This window comes from Somniosus microcephalus, chromosome 18 (genome assembly GCF_052327205.1).
Source record: "Somniosus microcephalus isolate GS21.2 chromosome 18, FLI_Smic_1.0, whole genome shotgun sequence".
NCBI lineage: Eukaryota > Metazoa > Chordata > Chondrichthyes > Squaliformes > Somniosidae > Somniosus > Somniosus microcephalus.
Genome location: NC_141004.1, coordinates 21070014 through 21090268, shown reverse-complemented (window position 1 = coordinate 21090268; position 20255 = coordinate 21070014). Strand labels below are relative to the sequence as shown.

The 20255-nt window shown below is 45.4% G+C and overlaps 1 protein-coding gene across 1 annotated transcript; it reads left to right on the top strand.

Annotated features, from left to right (window-relative positions):
- Positions 1 to 1048: 1048 nt before the first annotated feature.
- LOC147105101 (gastricsin-like) lies at positions 1049 to 19134 on the top strand. Its single transcript, XM_086011781.1, has 9 exons — positions 1049 to 1142; positions 2986 to 3151; positions 4814 to 4931; positions 5045 to 5163; positions 8387 to 8586; positions 10772 to 10894; positions 13080 to 13107; positions 17395 to 17493; positions 18979 to 19134. Exons 1-9 carry the CDS (start codon positions 1087 to 1089, stop codon positions 19132 to 19134), a joined length of 1065 nt encoding a protein of 354 aa, XP_085867907.1. The 5' UTR covers positions 1049 to 1086.
- The last annotated feature ends 1121 nt before the right edge of the window (positions 19135 to 20255 follow it).

Sequence of the window (20255 nt, the reverse complement as noted above, 5' to 3'; positions counted from 1 at the left end):
AAACCGGAGCACCCGGAGGAAACCCACGCAAACACGGGGAGAATGTGCAAACTCCACACAGACAGTCACCCGAGGCCGGATTCGAACCCGGGTCCCTGGCGCTGTGAGGCAACAGTGCTAACCACTATGCCACCGTACAACTCCAACTCCTCCAGTTATACCTTTCTTCAGGAGTCTCCACTTCCTGCCCAAAATCAGGTTAGTCTTTGTTTTACTTTTGGCGGGCTGGGAGCACAGCGGGGTAGTTATTATATTTTAAAATGTTTTTGATGGCCGGTAAAGGCCCATCTCTAGTCTGGAATGACCTTCATTGTTTTTAATGTCCTGCTGATCTCGTTATCTAGTCCTTGGTGCGGTTCTCATGAATATGAAATTGGCCCCTTTTGTCTGGGTCAACATTTAGATGGCCTCTGTCTCCAGGCCAATCTTGACTGGATCTGCATCTAATCCATATGTATATGTGTGGGTCTGGTTTCGTTCTCTCAGGAACGGCTTCCAGAACTTACTGTGGGTTGAATCCACAAAGCTGTCTGAGGATTCGCAGGAACCAATTTAAAGTGTCCCAATAAGCCGGTCACATGGTATGGTGGCCATTTTGTATGCCCCTTTTTCTGGGCTTCTTTTAAAATAGTCTTTAAAATCATGGCCTCTTCTGCCATTTGACCCTTATTAATACAAAGTCCAATTTTGCGAATTCTACAAATGCATGCACAGTTACTTACTGAGTGGAATAGCTCAGTTTCCCTCCTAATTATAGAATTAAAACATATTTTACTGCAACAATCCAATTATTATCAGAATGGTTCGTTGTTGGCTTGTTTTCAGCTGCGAGCCTCCTGATCATGACATTTTGTTCAAGGTTGACGAAGGTTGAAGTATTTTAAGGCTACTTTGTTTGTATTAAAAAAAGAATGGAACAATATAGTTTGAGATAAAATGATCTTCATTAGTGAAGTTGAAAAACAAATCGCCTGTTTACTCGCAAGTATAAAGGCACCCAGACTGCTCCAATCTCCAGCACAATTCAAGGAATTGTGTGGACCTCTGTTGACACCAGCATTCCGGGACACCACACCAAGGAACAGAATGAAGTGGTTAATCTTTGCCCTGGTCTGTATCCAGCTCTCTGAGTGTTTCTACAAGTAAGTCATTAAATAATTGAATAACTTTGTACCACTTGAAATTTTCACCAGATTATATGCTAGTTGGTGAATATTCTGTTAATACGGATGCTTGTTTAAAGGGAAAGAGGCGCTAGTTAATTCTGCCTGATAGCTGAGCTTCATTTGCAGTCACACGTATTAGAAGTGGATGGACAAAAAGGTTGATTATTGCCATACTTGCCAAAATGAATGACAATGTAGAACTAGAGGATGCGAGTATAAAATTAACAAGTTTAAGGCAAGAAGGAAATTATTTCCCACAGTTGCTTAGATCAGTTTGGATGAAGAAGGCTCCTCGTCCGATTTGATCTCACCTGTCCAGAATACCAACCCTGCCATCTGCCCATTACAGCTTGACGATCCGCCTAAACACACAGGCAGGTCCTTAATTTAACGCCTCGTCCAAAAAAGGCACCTCTGAGAAATGCAGCACTCCCTCAGCACTGTACTAAAGTGTTGGCTCATGATCCCACAACCTTCTGATTGACTCATCAGAGTGCTACCAAGTAAGCCAGGCTGTGTCACTTAAATAATTCAAACAAAAGAGTTGGATGAGCACTTAATTAAGAGGGAGACTGAAGGCTGTAGGGATAACTTTGGGGAGAGATGAGCAATAATTAATGGAACACCATGGTTCCTGTACTACTGGGACTAAGGCATTGCCATCTGTGTCAAGGAACCCTTCTGGGCTGGATCGTGGTACACTGTGGGAGGGACAGAAATTCTGGGATAAATTTTGCAAACTTCCTTCCAAGAGATTAAATGTGTACCACGGCGGAAAAATTGGGTCACGCCCCCTTTGGGGCACTAACTTCGCCGGGGCGCTGCTTTTAGCGCCCCAAAAAACTTATCGCCCCAACACCGCAAATTGAATCGAAGTGCCCCAAACAGGAGGCGGGGCACTACTGGAAGCGCTCCCCCTCCCTCTTGGGGCGCTCCCATTCAATATCACAGCGCTACGTGCAACAGCGCCGCATGCGTCGGCACGTAGCGCCGCGGTGTTACAGGCCTCCCTCCCCTGATTAAAGGGGAGGGGCCTAGCGCAGTGCACACCGGTGCCCTGCTGGACCACCGGGGAGCGGGGTGCCAGCAAAAGAGCCCGGCACTCAAGAGGAGTACCGGGATGACTGATCGCGGCCGGCACCCTGCAGGATGAGGCGAAAGGAGGCTGGTGCTGGCAGGCGGCTCAAGAAAAATGGCCGCCCGGTGCCTGCCCTTTAATTTGCGCCACCACGGCTGCTGAAACACCACCCTGACACTGTCGGACATAGCGCCCAGCGGTAGGTCAGGGGGCGTGAGCCAAGTTAGCGAGCTGGGCACGAGTGGGGGCACTGCGCATGACGATGATGTCATCGCCGGATACGCAGTGCTGCGGGGTGCTACCAGCTACCGCCGCCGTTAACCTTCCGCTGAATTTCGTGGGAGGCGTTAGTGGTGCCGCGACCAGGCACTCGGTGCTTTGCGCCCTGTTAGCGCCCCCTTGGGGAGTCGCAAAGCAACCCAATTTTTCCCCCATAGAGTCCATCACAAGGTTTGACAAAAGGTCATTTTGGGGGGATCAGCACAAGCTTGTATAAAGTCTGCAGGAATGCAATTTGATTCTAAACAAGTCACTATGCATGAAATCCGTAAATAAATCAAGATTAATAGTTTGAGAAAGGTCCTCATTTTCCCACTCAGTTCTCGTGGGGACCTGAACTGTTTTGATTTGAACCCTTGTTGAATCTTGGAATGACAGTGCGGTTCATGATTTCCATTTTTAAACAAAGCTTGCTCCACTCACAATTATTTGATCGCTGATGATGGGTTTTTATCATCTCAGAGTGCCTTTGCACAGATGCAAATCTGTGCGCGAGATCCTGAAGGAGCGCGGGGAGCTGAAACAGTTCTTAGAAACTCACAAGTGTGATCCCGCCTTGAAGTACCACCATCTCTTCCCCGGATACCAGTCGGAGGATGCAAATGAGCCGCTCCTGAATTACATCGATGTAAGTAAAAAGGGAAACCAACTCAAAAGTGGAGAGAGGAATGTAGTCAAGTGAGGCTGGGTTAACGGGCTGCTGCTTTGGGTTGAGTTTCCAGTTCACATATCAGCAGGTACAATGAGCAGACAGGCTGGTGATTGTAAACTCTGCCAGCACTTTCATTTCTCAGTTCACTATTGGGTTTTCAGAGTAATTCCTTCGGTAGCTGCCAACTTACTAAGGAGAAGAGCATGGGAATGCCCCAACGCAACAAGCTAATAACCGTACCTCCGCAACACCCTGGTTCACTCCTCAATCACCCCCAACACCCCCTCCCGTTCCCACGCCACCATCCCGTCCAAGCGCAGGAGATACAACACCTGCCCTTTTACCTCCGCCCTTCCCATCGTCCAGGGCCCCAAACACTCCTTCCAGGTGAAACAGCGATTGACTTGTATTTCTTTCAATTTAGTATACTGTATTTGCTGCTCACGATGCGGTCTCCTTTACATTGGGGAGAGCAAACGCAGATTGGGTGACCACATTGCGGAACACCTCCGTTCAGTCCACAAGCGTGACCCCCAAGCTTGCGGTGGCCTGTCACTTTAATTATCCGCTCTACTCCCACTCTGACCTCTCTGTCCTGAGTCTCTTACACTGTTCCAATGAAGCTCAACGTAAGCTCCCCGCCCCCCTTTTCTTGCTTCTGCACTTGCTTAAAAACCTGTTCCATCGCTAACTCTTTCCAGTTCTGACGAAGGGTTATTGACCTGAAACGTTAACTCTGTTTCTCTCTCCACAGATGCTGCCTGACCTGCTGAGTATTTCCAGCATTTTCTGTTTTTATTTAAGCCAATCACTGAACCTGTCCTCAAGCTTTCATTTCTGAGTTATTCTCCTTTTAAACACTAGTGGAGCTCTTCTACTTTTAATGACTCATCACTAAAATAAATTGTGACATTTTGGGCTCCTCTACTGATAGGAATAGGAGGAGGCCGTTCAGCCCCTCGAGCCTGTTCCGCCATTCAATGAGATCATGGCTGATCTGCGATCTAACTCCATCTACCCGCCTTTGGCCCATATACCTTAATACCTGTGGTTAACAGAAAGTTATCAATCTCCGATTTAAAATTAGCAATTGATCTAGCATCAATTGCCATTTGCGGAAGAGAGTTCCAAACTTCTTCCACCCTTTGTGTGAAGAAATATTTCGTAATTTCACTCCTGAAAGGTCTGGTTCTAATTTTTACACAATGCCTCCTAGTCCTAGAATCCCCAACCAGCGGAAATAGTTTCCCTCACTCTACCCTATCTGTTCCCCTTAATATCTTGAAAACTTCGATCAGATCACCCCTTAACCTTCTAAATTCTAGGGAATACCACCCTAGTTTGTGTAATCTTTCCTCGTAACTTAATCCTTGGAGTCTGGGTATCATTCTGGTAAACCTACGCTGCACTCTCTCCAAGACCAATATATCCTTCCTAAGGTGTGGTGCCCAGAACTGCTCCCAGTGCTCCAGGTGTGGCCTAACCAGGGCTTTGTATAGCTGCAGCATAACTTCCACCCCCTTGTATTCTAGTTCTCTAGATATAGAGGCCAGCATTCCATTAGCCTTTTTGATTGATGACACAGTTACCCAGTGTAAAAATTACCAATTCTAATTTCCGTTTTCAAACTTGCACCAGAACTCCTACTATGGATCCATTACTGTTGGTACCCCACCCCAGAGTTTCACAGTTCTGTTCGACACTGGTTCATCCAACCTTTGGGTCCCATCCATCTACTGTAACAGCCCAACATGTAGTAAGTATAACTCACGCAAGTGATTGTTTCCCCAGTTTATTTTGTCATTGTATGGTCAATTAACTCGCCACAGCCTTTCAGGAAGAGATCATGATTTATTCCTCTCTTTTCAGTGGATCACACCAGATACAATCCAACTAAATCCTCAACATTCACCACAAAAAAACAAAGCTTCAGCGTAGCTTACGGCTATGGTAGTTTGAGTGGCTATTTTGGATACGATACAGTGAATGTAAGTATTATATGGTAATGACCAAAAAGGTACCAGTCATTGACCTTGCATTTATATAATGTCTTCTGTGGCCTCAGGACCTCCCAAAGCGCTTTACAGCCAATGAAGTATTTTTGAAATATAGTCACAGTTTAAATGTAGGAGACGTGGCAGCCAATTGGGCTCAGCAAGGTCCCATAAACAGCAATGAGATAATGACCAGGTAATCTGTTTTTAATGATGTTAGTTGCGGGATAAATATTGGCCCTGCTCTTCTTCGAAATAGTGCCATGGGATAGGTTTATGTCCACCTGAGAGGGCAGATGGGGCCTCGGCTTTAATGTCTCTTCCGAAAGACGGCACCTCCGACAGTGCAGCACTCCCTCAGTACTGCACAAAAGTGTCAGCCTAGAATTTGTGCTCAAATCCCTGGAGTAAGACTTGAACCCACAACATTCTGACTCAGAGGTGAGAATGCTACCAACTGAGTCACAGCTAAAGGCTTTCCACGCCTCATTGATTGGCAGGGCGGGACCTCCACAATCCTACAGGTGCCCTGCTGATTCCAGCTGTACTTCCAACCGAATGGCCTACTCCTGCTCCTGTAACCCCAGGGTCGTTTACATGCAGAAGGTGGGGTTATACCAGGGTATATGAGGTTTGCCAGGGGGTTATACCACAATGGGGGCAGAGACGTACTGGGCCAGGCCTACCGTGAAATGACTATTTCTCCAATTTTTTTGATCATCGAATGATCAAATACCTTTCTCCAGCCTTTGCCGAAACAGATAATAAGTAATTCCTTGCTTTTCAATTTGTGTCCTCGGGCTCTGCTGATTTCTGAATGCTGGACCCCAGGCACCTGTGCCCAGCGTTCAAAGAGCACAAACCCATGGGTATTTAACAAACGCCGGCCCACATGTGGACGGGCACACTTTCCCTCGACCAGATCCCCAGCGGGAATTGGCAGAGAGTCAGGGACACAGCGGAAGGCGTCCCCAAGTTGCCTTCTGCTTCACACCCAGTGTGCTGCCTTTCTTTAGGAATTTATGTTAGTTTTCCAGTTAATTCAGGGGTTTGAGTAATTTGGGTCGATTTCCATTGTGTGCCGCCACCTAGTGGATGTTTGGTACCTAGCAAGTGCAGTAAAGTGCAGTAAAGTAAACTACTGTATATCACAGACCTGCAGCCACACATGGTCTGGGAAGTTATATTCTTGTCACGCTCCAGCCTTGGACACTATTTGTCTGTAAGTACTTGAGAATGTTATAGATGATTAGTGTACACTATATTTTGCAGAAAATGTTTAGTTTGTAACTTTTCTCTGTAAGCAAACTTACACAGCTAGCCGTGAAGTGCTCGCTCTCTGTCTCGCTGGTTAACTTGTAGCTGTATTTTGATGCACTATGTACGGGGCTAATTTAAAGAGAATGCCTTTCAGTTTGCTAAATGTATATTCACAGTAAGCTGTGTTTCCACGTGTTTTGGTAAGTTACATGCCAAATGTACTGTGTTGCTCAGGCTTACCTAAATTTGTGTATGCATATCAGTTATGTGCTTGTGTACTAATGTGTGCTTTCATTTCTGTATTGTATTTCAGTTTCACAATAAGAATCTTTCAGTAAAGTTTACAAGAAAAGTCAAGCCTTGTGATTTTTATGGGAAGATATCAAGTTGTTAGCTACCTGTCTAGCTCTGCATAGGAACGTGCTGCAAGGGCAGAATACCCAGCCTGGATCTGCTAATGTATTGGTGGGTGTGAGACAGAAAGCCTCAGCCATTGCAGATTGGTTCCTAGATATTAACTGCGCACTGTTTCTTACAATGATGGTATCACAGTCATTTTCTCGTGTTTGGGTTAGTCAAGACACACCAGCGATGCACAATATTACTGACCTGCATGGCTGGCCATTGCCTGACCAAAACTGTAAAAAGTCCACATAAAACTGAAGCAGTATACAGTCTACTCCTGGCAGTTCAGTCATTTATTAATGGGAACATTAGCATTATGTTACTGGACTAGTAATCCAAATGCCTGTACTGATGATCCAGAGACATGAGTTCAAATCCTACCATGGCAACTTGGGAATTTAAATTCAGTTAAATAAATCTGGAATAAAAAGCTAGCATCAGTAATGGTGACCATGAAACTATCGGATTGTTGTAAAAACCCATCTGGTTCACTAATGCCCTTTAGGGAAGGAAATCTGCCGTCCTTGTCTGGCCTGTATGTGACTTTCAGACCCACAGCAATGTGGCTGACTCTTAACTGCCCTCTGCAATGGCCCAGCAAGCCACTCAGTTGTCAAAAAGGCAGCTGACCACCACCTTCTCGAGGGCAATTAGGGATGGGCAATAAATGCTCGCCTTACGAGCAATGCCCACATCATGTGAATGAATGAAAAAAAAGTTGAATAATTGATCCATGAATTTCAATTAAGCAACGGAAATAGCACACCAAAGTGAGAATTTATTACTAAAAATCAGATTATCAGATAATTTTAATTCAGCGATTTTGAATTAGAGGAGTAGCCTACATATTATCAACAATTGCAGGTACCAGGGAATGACTTTAAGGCCAGAATCTCATCTCGTGCTGCTTGCATTTTTCTTCAAAGGTTTATGATGCCATCAGTTGAACTGATCGCTACCTTTATAATAACTCATTTGTAATATTCATTAATCTCTATATATTGTTGCAGTAAACTCAAAGTGTAATGTTAGCGTACTTGATTTCCAAAAGGCACGAGCTCAAGTGAAACCTGTACTAAGAACACTTTGTTTCTGTCGCCAGCCTTGTGAGCAATTACAATGTCACTTGTGGGACTCAGATTGAGGCCTGAGATTCCCCACACGCTCCATCTTCCCAGACAAAACCAGAGAGGAGCTTGAAGGAAGGTGAGGCACTGCCCTAAAAAAAGGGCAAACAGCGACATAGAACTGCCTCCTCTGTCTTGCTCCAGTTGGTGGGTTGTAGAGTAGCGTTACTACGGCACAGGAGGGGTTTGGTGGCAGCTCCCTCAGTCTGAGGTGGGATTGTGCCCAGTCTGGTATTTGAACAAAACAACCTAAAGGAATAGAAGCCTTCTGCTGATTTTGAAAGAATCTGTATTCGGAGCACAGTTGTTGGGTTAGGATTACTCAATCAATGGCCAAGGCATTGGAATCGTCTGTCAGCTCAATGTTGTCTTGTTTCTAAACTTAGTGTAATATTTTCTGGTTCTCTTTTGTCTCCCCACCCAAGGTTGCAGGCATATCTATTCCAAAGCAGGAGTTTGGCCTCAGTGAGAGTGAACCTGGGTCGGCCTTTTATTATTCAAAGTTTGACGGAATCCTCGGTCTTGCATACCCAGCACTTTCAGCAGGGGGCGCCACAACAGTGTTTGATAGCATGATGAGCGACAATCTGGTGTCAGAGCATCTGTTTTCTATATATCTGGGCAGGTAAGAGTATGGGGATCATACAGAAATATTGAAATGAGCCAAACGGCTGCCAATATTTAACTGATGGGTTTTGTTCAAAGCAGAGAGAGAAGTTTCATAAGAAACCATGGGAATCCCAGAGTCTGGTGCTCATATAGGTGATTAAAGAAAGACTTCCATGTCCTCAGGATATTCCAAAGCACTTTACAGCCAATCAACTACATATTAAGAAATAACAACAGAAAATGCTGGAAAAACTCAGCAGGCCAGGCAACATCTGTGGAGAGAGAAATAGATTCAACGTTTCAGGTCGAAACCCTTCGTCAGGACTGAAAAAGCACAGGAAATGAAACAGATTAAAAGGCCAGCTTGGGGGCTGGGAAATGGGGATGAAAGAACAAAAGAGAAGTGAAGAGACATTAAGAGGTATTCAAAACCAGACGAGATGATGATAGGACTAGTAAAGAGACAAAAGACGGCTCTAGATTAGGTGTGAAATGCGCTGTCAGAATGAGAGACAGCTGCCATGTGGGAGAGAAAAAAAGGGGAAAGGGCACAAAACAAAGGAGTGGATAAAATATATATATAAAAATGTAATAGGGGCCGAGGTTATGATCTGAAATTGTTGAACTCGATATTGAGTCCGGAAGGCCGTAAAGTGCCTAATCGGCAGATGAGGTGCTGTTCCTCGAGCTTACGCTGGGTTTCCGTGGAACAACGCAAGAGCCCGAGTACAGTGAGGTCTGAGTGGGAATGGGGCGGTGAATTAAAATGACAGGTGACCGGAAGCTCGGGGTCACCCTTACGGACTGAACGGAGGTGTTCCACAAAGCAGTCACCCAATCTGCGTTTGGTCTCCCCAATGTAGAGGAGACCACATCGTGAGCAGCGAATACAGTATACTAGATTGCAAGAAGTACAAGTAAATCGCTGTTTCACCTGGAAGGGGTGTTTGGGGCCCTGGACAGTGGGTAGGGGGGAGGTATAAGGGCAGGTGTTGCACCTCCTGCGCTTGCACGGGAAGGTGCCGGGTGAAGGGGAAGGGGTGCTGGGGGTGATAGAGGAGTGGACTAGGGTCTCTCGGAGGGAGCAGTCCCTACGGAATGCTGAAAGGGGAGGGGAGGGGAAGATGCGTTTGGTGGTGGGATCACATTGGAGGTGGCGGAAATGGCGGAGGATGATCCGTTGAATGTGAAGGCTGGTGGGGTGAAAGGTGAGGACAAGAGGAACCCTATCGTGGTTCCGGGAGGGAGGGGCAGGGGTGAGGACAGAAGTGCGGGAGATAGAATGGACATGGTCGAGGGCCGTGTCAACCACAGTAGAGGGGAATCCTCGGTTGAGGAAAAAGGAAGACATGTCGGAAGCACTGGTGTGGAAGGTGGCATCGCCAGAGCAGATGCGGCGGAGACGGAGAAACTGAGTAAAGCTACATATTAAGTGTAGTCACTATTGTAATGCAGGAAACATGGCAACCAATTTGTGCACAGCAAAGTCCCACAATCAGCAATGTGATAATGACGAGAAAATCTGTTTTTTTAATGATGTTGGTTGAGGGATAAATATTGGCCAGGCCACCAGTAGAACTCCCAAGCTCTTCTTCGAAATAGTGCCATGGGATTGTTTATGCCCACCTGAGAGAGCAGACGGGGCCTTGGTTTAACCACTCATCCGAAAGACAGCACCGTCAACAGTGCAGCGCTCCCTCACTATTACACTGGAGTAACAGCCTAGATTTTGTGCATCATTTTCTGGAATAGGACTTGAACCCCCAGCCTTCTGACTCAGTGGTGAAAGTGCTACCCACCGAGCCACAACTGAAGCTGAGCCAGGTGTTGAAAGCGGGACATCACTACAGTACATTTTTGTACAAGACCAGGATATAATCTGGAGTTACTAAGACATAGTTCATGTTTGTATGGAGTAGTGTCATGTGCAAGTAATATGAGCCTATACTATAATTCAAAATAATGATGAACCTTTTATAGTTAAATACTGTTGGTCATAGATTGCTTGATGCTAACTGTGATGCAGAATCTAAGGCAGTATATTTTGCCTAAACCAGTTACGGGACTATCCCAGTGGGTGGAGGAGTTAGTGGGACTCATGTTTCTGTCAGTAACTTGAAGCTAGATGAGGCCAAATTATGTCTAATTGCTGAAGGACTAATTGAAACATTAGTAAAGCGGAATATATTTCTTCATTCCAGGGTTCCAAATAGTCAAGACGGTGGTGAAGTGACATTTGGAGGAATTGACAATAGGCAGTATACTGGTGAAATTACCTGGGTCCCCGTTCTTCAGGAAATGTACTGGCTTATCTACATGCAAGGGTAAGTAAGAAAGGCAGAACAGTAAAATGGATAATGAGTGATTGCTTACCCAGCGGGCTGGTACTGGCCACAGATCATCTTGAGGACTACGTTATGTAAATACAATGAATTAGAGCAGACATGAGTTCAAATCCCACCATGGCAGCTGGGGAATTTAAATTCAATTAAAATAAATCTGGAATAAAACAATTATTATCAGTAATGCTGACCATGAAACTACCAGATTGTCGTAAAAACCCATCTGGTTCATTATTGTCCTTTAGGGAAGGAAATCTGCCGTCCTTACCCGGTCTGGCCTATATGTGACACCGGACCCACAGCAATGTGGTTGACTCTTAACTGCCCTCTGAAATAGCCTAGCAAGCCGCTCAATTGTATTCAAAAAGGCAGCTCACCACCACCTTCTTGAGGGCAATTAGGGATGGGCAATAAATGCTGGCCTTGCCAGCGACGCCCACATCCCATGAATGAGTAAAAAAAGTAAAAGGCTAAAAACACAAATCCTAGTGACATACACAATACAAACCTGAAGCTCTGTGCATAGATACTTTCGAACTTGCTTAAAAAGAGATGTGCAGAGGCAGGAGGCCATTTGGCCCATCCAGTTTGCCTTCAACAGAAACTTTTCATCACTACCTCACTGTGTCTAATTGCTGTTTAAATGACTCCAGAGTTTTTTGCCACCATTATCCTGTCTGGGAGAACATTTGAGGTATGAATCACTTTTAGTGTGAAGAACTGCCTTGTGACATTGTACCTTTTATCAGTTTCTACCTGTGTCCTCTTGTGCTGCAGTCATGTTTTAACTGGAGAAGGTGCAAAAAAGACTTACTAGGATGATACCAAACTGCGAGGTTATACCTATCAGGAAAGATTGAACGGGCTGGGGCTCTTTTCTCTAGAAAAGAGAAGACTGAGGGATGACCTTATAGAAGTCTTTAAGATTGTGAAAGTGTTTGATAGGGTAGACATAGAGAAGATGTTTTCACTTGCGGGGAAACCAGAACTAGGGGCCATAAATATAAGCTAGTCACTAATATATCCAATAGGGAATTCAGGAAAACTTCTTTACACAGAGCTTGGTTAGAATGTGGAAAGCGATACCACAAGGAGTAGTTGAGGCGACTCGCATAGATGCATTTAAGGGGAAACTAGATAAACTCATGAGGGAGAAAGGTATAGAAGGATATGTGGATGCGGTTAGGTGAAGAAGGGTGGGAGGAGGCTTGTGTGGAGCATAAACACCACCGTAGACCTGTTGGGCAGAATGACCTGTTTCTGTGCTGTAAATAGGAGGTAACTTGAAATGGTGATCAAGATTAACCATTTCTATTTCACTCAGTATATTATTATCAGATAAATTCCGGAATGGTTGGTAAATATTGGATATGATACTGGCATCGATGGTCTTTAACATCTTGGGGGAAAAATTCAATTGTTTGCGCCTCCCGTTAGCGCCTTAAGAGGGCGCTAATGGGGCGCAAAGCAACTTTCACCCGGGCGCAGCGATATTTGCACCGCTTGCAAAATTAACTAGACATTTTGCGGCGGCACTAAACACTACCGCCACGATCTCCTGCGCCGACAGATCATGACGTCAGTCGAGTGCGCAACGCCCCAGTAGCACCCAGGACAGGATATTGAGTGGCGCCCCCTGCCTTACCGCCTGCCGTTAGCAACGACAGGTTGAGGGGAGCGTTTTGCAGTCAGAAAGGGACTGGGGGAGCGCTATTTAAAAGTGACCGCTTCCTGCCTTTTTTTGTTGGTGACATTTTTGCACCACGCATTCTGAGCGAGAGAGAGAGACTTCTGGAGAGATTCAACGCTGTGTGAAGCGATTTTGGGTACTGAGCAGCACTTTGCAGGTTCATTTTGATTTGCCCTTCCTTGCTTCGCCAGCGCTCTGAGGTAGCGCCTCATAGCTCGGCCTTTGCGCCTTAAGACAGGTGTGAAGTGCCTAATTTAGCGCTCCAATCACCTCCAGGGGCGATAAAAGCCACGTTTGCCGTCGGAGACGATAATTAGCACCAGGCGCTGAACTTTGCGCACGGCCGATAATGGCGCCCCAGATGGGGCGATACTGAATTTCTCCCCCTTTATGTTGAGTGTGGTCTCGGACATATCCTGCTGTGCAGGTGGCAGTGCCGCAGATCTGATTTGATTGCTGCCTGCATCTATCCCATAGAGTGAAAAATACTGCCAGCCAACAGTGGGTAATGACCTCAATGAGATTCCAGCAAGTTAGAAGAGACACTTGTTAGAATGAGCAAAAGGAGAAAGACATAGGCAGACATTAACAGAACAAAAATTAAAGAATAATTTAAAAGGGAGGAAGGTTTAAAAAACATGAGAGTCATGAGCAATGTTCCTCCTAAGGTGACTGGCCGCATCACCGCGCGCCAATCGTAAGGTCCCACGCAGGCCGCTCACCAGATGCTGCTGCTGGAAGAGATACGCAAATTTAAAGGGCCCGCACCAGGGGGAAAATGTTAGAGGGAAAATTGGTCATGAGTAGAGAATACTGAAAGTGAAAGATGAAGATAAAATGCTAAACTCAGAAATCTAAAATGTTTGTAAAAACCAAAACTTCTTAATAATTACGAGGTGGAAAAGTAGGGAAATTAAAAATAGAAAGAACCATAAGCAAAAAAAAATGTAGGGAAACTGCTATTATGGTTCTAAATTACTATTTAAAAAAAAGATAAATAACTATCAATGTAATTCTGTCTTTCAGTGTGTTTCTCAATGGCAACCCTACCTTCTGTACCTGAGGATGTCAAGCTATGGTTGACACTGGGACTTCGTACCTCACTGTACCAGATCAGGATTTCGGAGAACTGATGCAGTACATTGGCGTAAACCAGAATGAGTATGGTGCGGTAAGTTTTTGTAACAAGTGCTAACTGATACAGATTCTGCGACTGTACCAGCATTAGGGCTGTAGTGACAGTTATTGGTCACTAAAGTGGAACTACGTTGACAAGACCGTCCCTTCAGCTCTGGGACTTGGGTTTGATACAACTGATCGTGGTGGATGACCGTCTCCTCTATCTGATTTCTGTAAGAACCCTAAGTAAAATTAATTTAATTGTCTCCATCGAATCATTAATGGATTTAAGTCTTAGCTAATTCGCACAAAATTTGTATTCTTATTTGGAGGTGTCACAAGGATAGCTGGTGTGGAAAATGAAATTGTCCTACCAGTACAGTAATGCCTGCTCTTTTCAGACTGCGCTTGATAGACATTGTTGGGGCAGTGTAGAGGCATTTAACTTGTACTGCCTATGACAAGGGAGTGTTTGGTGCAAAAATGAAATGTCGCTGTCCCAGCACTAGACAGCCTCATTTTGCTGGTTTTGTGCAAAATAAAGGCTTCAAAATTATATTATCGCCCCATACAATGAGCAGAAAAAGCCTGGATTGAGGAAAACCTTTATGAAGATTAATTTTGATTTCCCTTCTGCCTTGTTACCAAGAATGTTTCTCTCTGCTCCCTGTTGAAGCACAGATCTGTCCATTTCTTCTTTGATTGCTTCATTTGAGTTCTCATTCAATGTGCTAGTTGATTTGTGTAATTAAAGTTCATGGTTCCTGGCTTTAGATTGCCGAGTGTTTCTCTCTTGGTTGAGCACCAATTGCTTCATGTCACCGCTTCATGATTTTAAAAGATTGGATCTTGTTTCTCTTAATCCTTTTCTAAGTGAAAGCGGAATTAGTTCACTTACCACCTTCTCCTCATCGGATTTTGATTGAAGGGCTGGTATCACTCTCTTTGTCCACCTTCAAACCCTTTGCAATACCTTTTGTGTCTTTCTGTACAGTTACCAAAACGAGACAATACATTGAAGTGTAGGTTCACCAAAGGTTTATAGTATCAGTAGAAACTCTTTGGACTTCAACTCTATAGATCTGCTTATAGTTCCTAGAATCCTGTTTCCCATACTAATTGCTCTTGTACAGTGAGACGAAATGTTCAATGTTTGGTAAACTGCCATGATCAATCATAGAATCATACAGCACAAAAGGAGGCCATTTGACCCGTTGTGTCTGTGCCGGCTCTTTGAAAGAACTATCCAATTAGTCCCACTCCACTGCTCCTTCCCCATAGCCCTGCAAATGTTTCTCCTTTTCAAGTATTTATCCAATTCCCTTTGGAAAGTTTCTATTGAATCTGGTTCCACCACCCTTTCAGGCAGTGCATTCCAGATCATAACAACTGTGTAAAAATCAATTCTTGTCATCCCCCTGGTTCTTTTGCCAATTATCTTAAAAGATGGCAGAATTTCAAATCATGCCCTTTATACCATGATTTACACATGATCATCATTTTGCAGATAGCCACTGACTACAAATGCTGGTTGGACCCAATATCAATTTTGAATATGTCTTTATCCTGGACTATAATACTTGTTTGAGTCCCTCGATGCCAAACACTGTCCCACAGCCAAAGGGGCAGGAAAGGGACCTCTTTCCCAGGTCTCTGACACGGCTGCTCCTAAGGCACAAACTGATATCCTGAAGCCGCGTCGTGTGATATGCGCAACAAACGTGTCAACACATTTAAAATAAATGGATCGACATCTTTCTTAAAACAAAGGAATTTCATCAGAACATGTTACTAGTATTGTGCAGTGTGATCGCAAGTGGTCTTTAGGAAAGAAAACATTGAACAACATTTGGCTTTACAAAGCCATTTTAGTCTTCATAGGGCCCTGCGATATTGGGACATTTTAGAAGAGTTTACATAGGATTACATAGGATATACGGCACAGAAACAGGCCATTCGGCCCAACCAGTCCATGCCGGCGTTTATGCTCCACTCGAGCTTCCTCCCGTCTTTCCTCATCTAAATCTATCAGCATAACCCTCTAATCCCTTCTCCCTTCTCCCTCATATGCTTATCTAGCCTCCCCTTAAATGCATCTATACTATTCACTTCAACCACTCCCTGTGGTAGCGAGTTCCACATTCTCACCACTTCCTGGGTAAAGAAGTTCCTTCTGAATTCCCTATTTGATTTCTTGGTGACTGTCTTATATTGATGGCCTCTAGCTTTGCTCTTCCCCACAAGTGGAAACACTCTCTTTGTATCCAATCTATCTAAATCTTTCATAATTTTAAAGCCCTCTATTAGGTCACCCCTCAGCCTTCTCTTTTCAAGAGAAAAGAGACCCAGCCTGTTCATCCTTTCCTGATCTGTATACCCTCACATTTCTGGTATCATCCTTGTAAATCTTTTTTGCACTCTCTCCAGTGCCTCTATATCCTTTTTGTAATACAGGTAGACTACCCTTTATCCGGACTTCCGAAAACCAAAACCCTCTAAAAACCGAAGGTTTTTTCGTTCAGCGTAAGTCGTGCGTACGAACGAAAAAACCTTCGGTTTTTAGAGGGTTCCGGTTTCGGAAGTTCGGATAAAGGGTAAGTCGTGCGCACGACCCCCCGCCAACCCCCCCGCCGACCCCGCCAGCCCCGACAACCGCCGACCCCGCCAGCCCCGACAACCGCTGACCCCCCCGCGGACCCCGCCGGTCCCGACAACCGCCGATCCCCCCCGCCGACCCTCCCGTGGACCCCGCCGGCCCCGACAACCGCCGATCCCCCCCGCCGACCCCCCCGCGGACCCCGCCGGCCCCGACAACCGCCGACCCCCCCGCGGACCCCGCCGGCCCCGACAACCGCCGATCCCCCCCGCGGACCCCGCCGGCCCCGACAACCGCCGACCCCCCCCGCATACCCCGCCGGCCCCAACCCCCGCCGACCCCGACTGACTTACACTGAGCGTCAGCGTAAGTCGTGCGCACGACCCCCCGCCGACCCCCCCGCGGACCCCCGCCGACCCCCCCACGGACCCCCGCCGACCCACCTTCCGAAATCCGAAATTCTCCTTTATCCGAAACTCGGCTGGTGCCGAGGTTTTCGGATAAAGGATAGTCTACCTGTATGGTGACCAGAACTGTACGCAGTTCTCCAAGTGTGGTCTAACCAAGGTTTGATGCAAGTCTAGCATAACTTCTCTACCTTTACATTCAATCCCTCGAGAAATAAACCCGAGTGCTTGGTTTGCCTTTTTTTATGGCCTTGCTAACGTGTGTCGCTACTTTCAGTGATTTGTGTGATTGTTAAATTCAATATAACAAAATACAGAGTAAGGCCCTCTCCTCTGTGGCAAAGCACTCCAAGCTATAACAACTTCCTGAGTAAAGACATTTCCCCTAATCCCTCTCCTAACTCTCTTAGTAAGAATTTTAAATTGATGACCCGTCGTCTTTGACTCCCGAGCTGGAGGAAATTCTCTTCTCCAATTCACTCTACCAAAGGCCTTGATTATAAAAGCCTCGATTCAATCTCTTCTTGTGGTTCTCTCCTCCAGTGGAAATCAAGCTGTGTGAAATAGGTTATCTGTGGAATTAGTAACGTCTCCAACAATTCCTTGCTGTGCGTCTTCCATTCGAGCTACACATGCAGATCTACTGAATGTTTTCTTCTTTATTCAATAGAACGGTGTCAACTGTGACTCTATTGCAAGCATGCCTTCATTGACCTTTATCATCAACGACGCTGAACTCACTATTCCAGCCTCGGCCTACATCAGACAGGTGTGTACGACAGATGTTGTCTTTTTTTTAAACCAATGTACGACGTGACTCAGTTTAGTCAGAATAGCTGCAACATTGGCTGGAGAATCTGTCTGGTTTGTTAACTGTGAAACCTTAGAAATATTAGGCAAAGATTTCCTTTGTGCGCTAGTTGTAATAAAATCACAAACCCTTTATAAAGAAGATGTTTTATGATTTTTGTTGCACATAGTGCACAAGGAAAATGTTATTATTTGGGGGAGGGCAAAACAGGATGTCGGTTTTATAATCTAACTTCCATTCGATCTCTCTTCATAATGTCATCTTTCAGTGAGGGGTTGTGTTATAAATTTCTCTATGACCACTTTTAATGAAGCTATTATCATCTAACAGGAGGCCAATTGTGTGGGGCAGAATATAGATCCACTGGGAGATATTTTCCCTTCACTGCCCTCCCCTTTCTCCAGTGGAGTCCACTGCCACCTCACACATTCTACATACTGGTGGAGGAATTCTCAAATTCCCATTTTCAAATGGCTGAAGATATGGAGACTCAACTTGAGCTATTCCAATGGGAGTCAAAAACCTGACTGTCAGAGATACCTGTCCGCCATATAATATAAAGTAAAAAAAAATACATAAATGTGGACATTAACATTAATCTCTTTAACCAATTAATGGCCCATATTTTCCGATCCCTACGGGAGTGCACGAGCTGCGTACACACCCGTAGGGGCCACCAAAGTGCCGGTTTCAGGCGTGCGAAGTGCATGCGCTGAAAACCGGCACTTCCGATCTGTCAAAAATCCTCTTGACAGATCCTCTGCCTGACCGGGAGAAGGGCCTCTGAGGAGGGGGGGGGGAGAGGTCCGCTTTCTGCACACCCTCCGCCCGCAGAAAACCTTTAAAAATCTTACGCCTGGTACTTGAGAAGTGCCGGGCTCACGGAGCGCAGCCGGCACCCCATGGTGGGTGGGGGCTTCACAGGAGGCCGGAGACAGCAACGGGGGCAGGTGCTGGCAGGCGGCCAGCAACAAAAATGGCTGCCCAGCACCTCCCCTTTAATTTGCGCAGCCCCGGCCGCAGGTAGGCCCCCCCCTGACTCTGTCGGATATAGCCTCCGGTGGTAAGGCACTACCGAAGATCATGGCTGGGTTGCGAGCGGGGCGCTGCGCACGGTGATGATGTCATCGCAGGAGGCGCAGCATAACGGCGTGCTAATGGTTATCACCGAACGCTAACCTCCCGCTGAATTTTGCGGAAGGCGTTAGTGGTGCTGTGCCCGGGCGCTAGTTGCTTTGCGAATCAGCTGAATTTTTCCACCAGCTCTTAACTCTTAAAAAGTAATCTTTCTGTTGTCGGCCCTATTATGAGGCTAGAAAAGTGTAAACTGAAAGTATTTCCGCAGGTTTTTAGTCTAATGGATGAAGTAATTAAACTTGTGCTGAAACTTTGAGGGTTTATGCTCATGAGTCTAACGGAGTGTCATTATCTCACATTTTGCAGAATAATGGCATTTGTTTCGCTGCGATTCAGCCAACCTTCATGTATCCGCCTACCCGAGATGGACCATTCTGGATCTTGGGTGACGTCTTCCTGAGAGAGTTCTATTCTATTTACGATAGAGGGAATAATAGAATGGGATTCGCTAAAGCTGCCTAAGCTGTGAACCTTCTAACTTACTTCACTATCTCTCGAAGTAAAGCTGTATCTTCTCCAAGTGATGCCCTGTCTTGACATAAATGATCTTCCTTAATAGACTGATTACAGCCAATTCACTTTAAATGCCTATTGTGGTAAATGAGGTTTTCTGCTAATATTACCCGGGTTGGCCTCGATTTTACCTAGTTTCTACCACACCTGTTCACTGAAATATTTCATCCTTTATTTGATTTTCCCCTGAATGTTACCATATGTTCTTGTGAGTAAACAATAAATGCTATTGCAAAATACTAATCCTGGTTTGTCTGATTCTTGTTTTATTGATGTGCGTTCAAGGATTTGTCAGTAATAGACAAGCGCCTATATTCACTGTAAACCAACAGATTTTATATTCCAATCATTCTCTGATGTTAAAGTGTGTTTTTTCATGTTACACCCAAGTGGTTTCCTTTTACTTCTTGTGACCTACATTGGCTCCCAGTCCAGCAATGCCTCGATTTTAAAATTCTCATCCTTGTTTTTAAATCCCTCCATGGCCTCACCACAGTGGCCTCTCTGTAACCTCCTCCAGCCCTACAACCCTCCGCGATCTCTGCGTTCCTCCAATTCTGGCCTCGTGCGCATCCCCGATTTTAATCGCTCCACCATTGGCGGTTCAAATTGCCAGCCTCTGCAGTATTTTGCTTTCCTCAAGTCAGGATTAGAGGGGCAGCACAGAAGGAGGCCATTCCTACATCGTGCCTGTGCCGGCTCTTTGAAAGAGCTCTCCAATTAGTCCCACTCCCCTGCCTTTTCCCCATAGTCCTGCAAATGTTTCCTTTTCAAGTATATATCCAATACCCTTCTGAAATGTAGACGTAGAGTAATAATAAAAAATTAACAGATTTATTCCCTCTGAACCCACATTGATCCTCTGGGCTACGACTGACCGAGTAAATGAGACATTCAGATCTGTGGGAAAAGGTAAATCACATAGTTTTGGGTTGATTGGCGGGAGAGGTGTGGTAATCATTTTGAAGAGAGGATAGGGCTATGTTGAAAACAGTAGAAAGGGCTCCGTATCAGGCATCCATGTTGGGGATAGCAAACAATTGGAGTTCATCAAAAGGAAAAATTAGGAA

Bases quoted from the DNA above. Each gene is read 5' to 3' on its own strand.
- LOC147105101 (XM_086011781.1), top strand. From the start codon at position 1,087: ATGAAGTGGTTAATCTTTGCCCTGGTCTGTATCCAGCTCTCTGAGTGT. The intron at 10,895-13,079 runs GTAAGTAAGAAA...TCTATCCCATAG, and splicing joins TGGCTTATCTACATGCAAGG to AGTGAAAAATACTGCCAGCC. The intron at 17,494-18,978 runs GTGTGTACGACA...CACATTTTGCAG, and splicing joins CCTCGGCCTACATCAGACAG to AATAATGGCATTTGTTTCGC.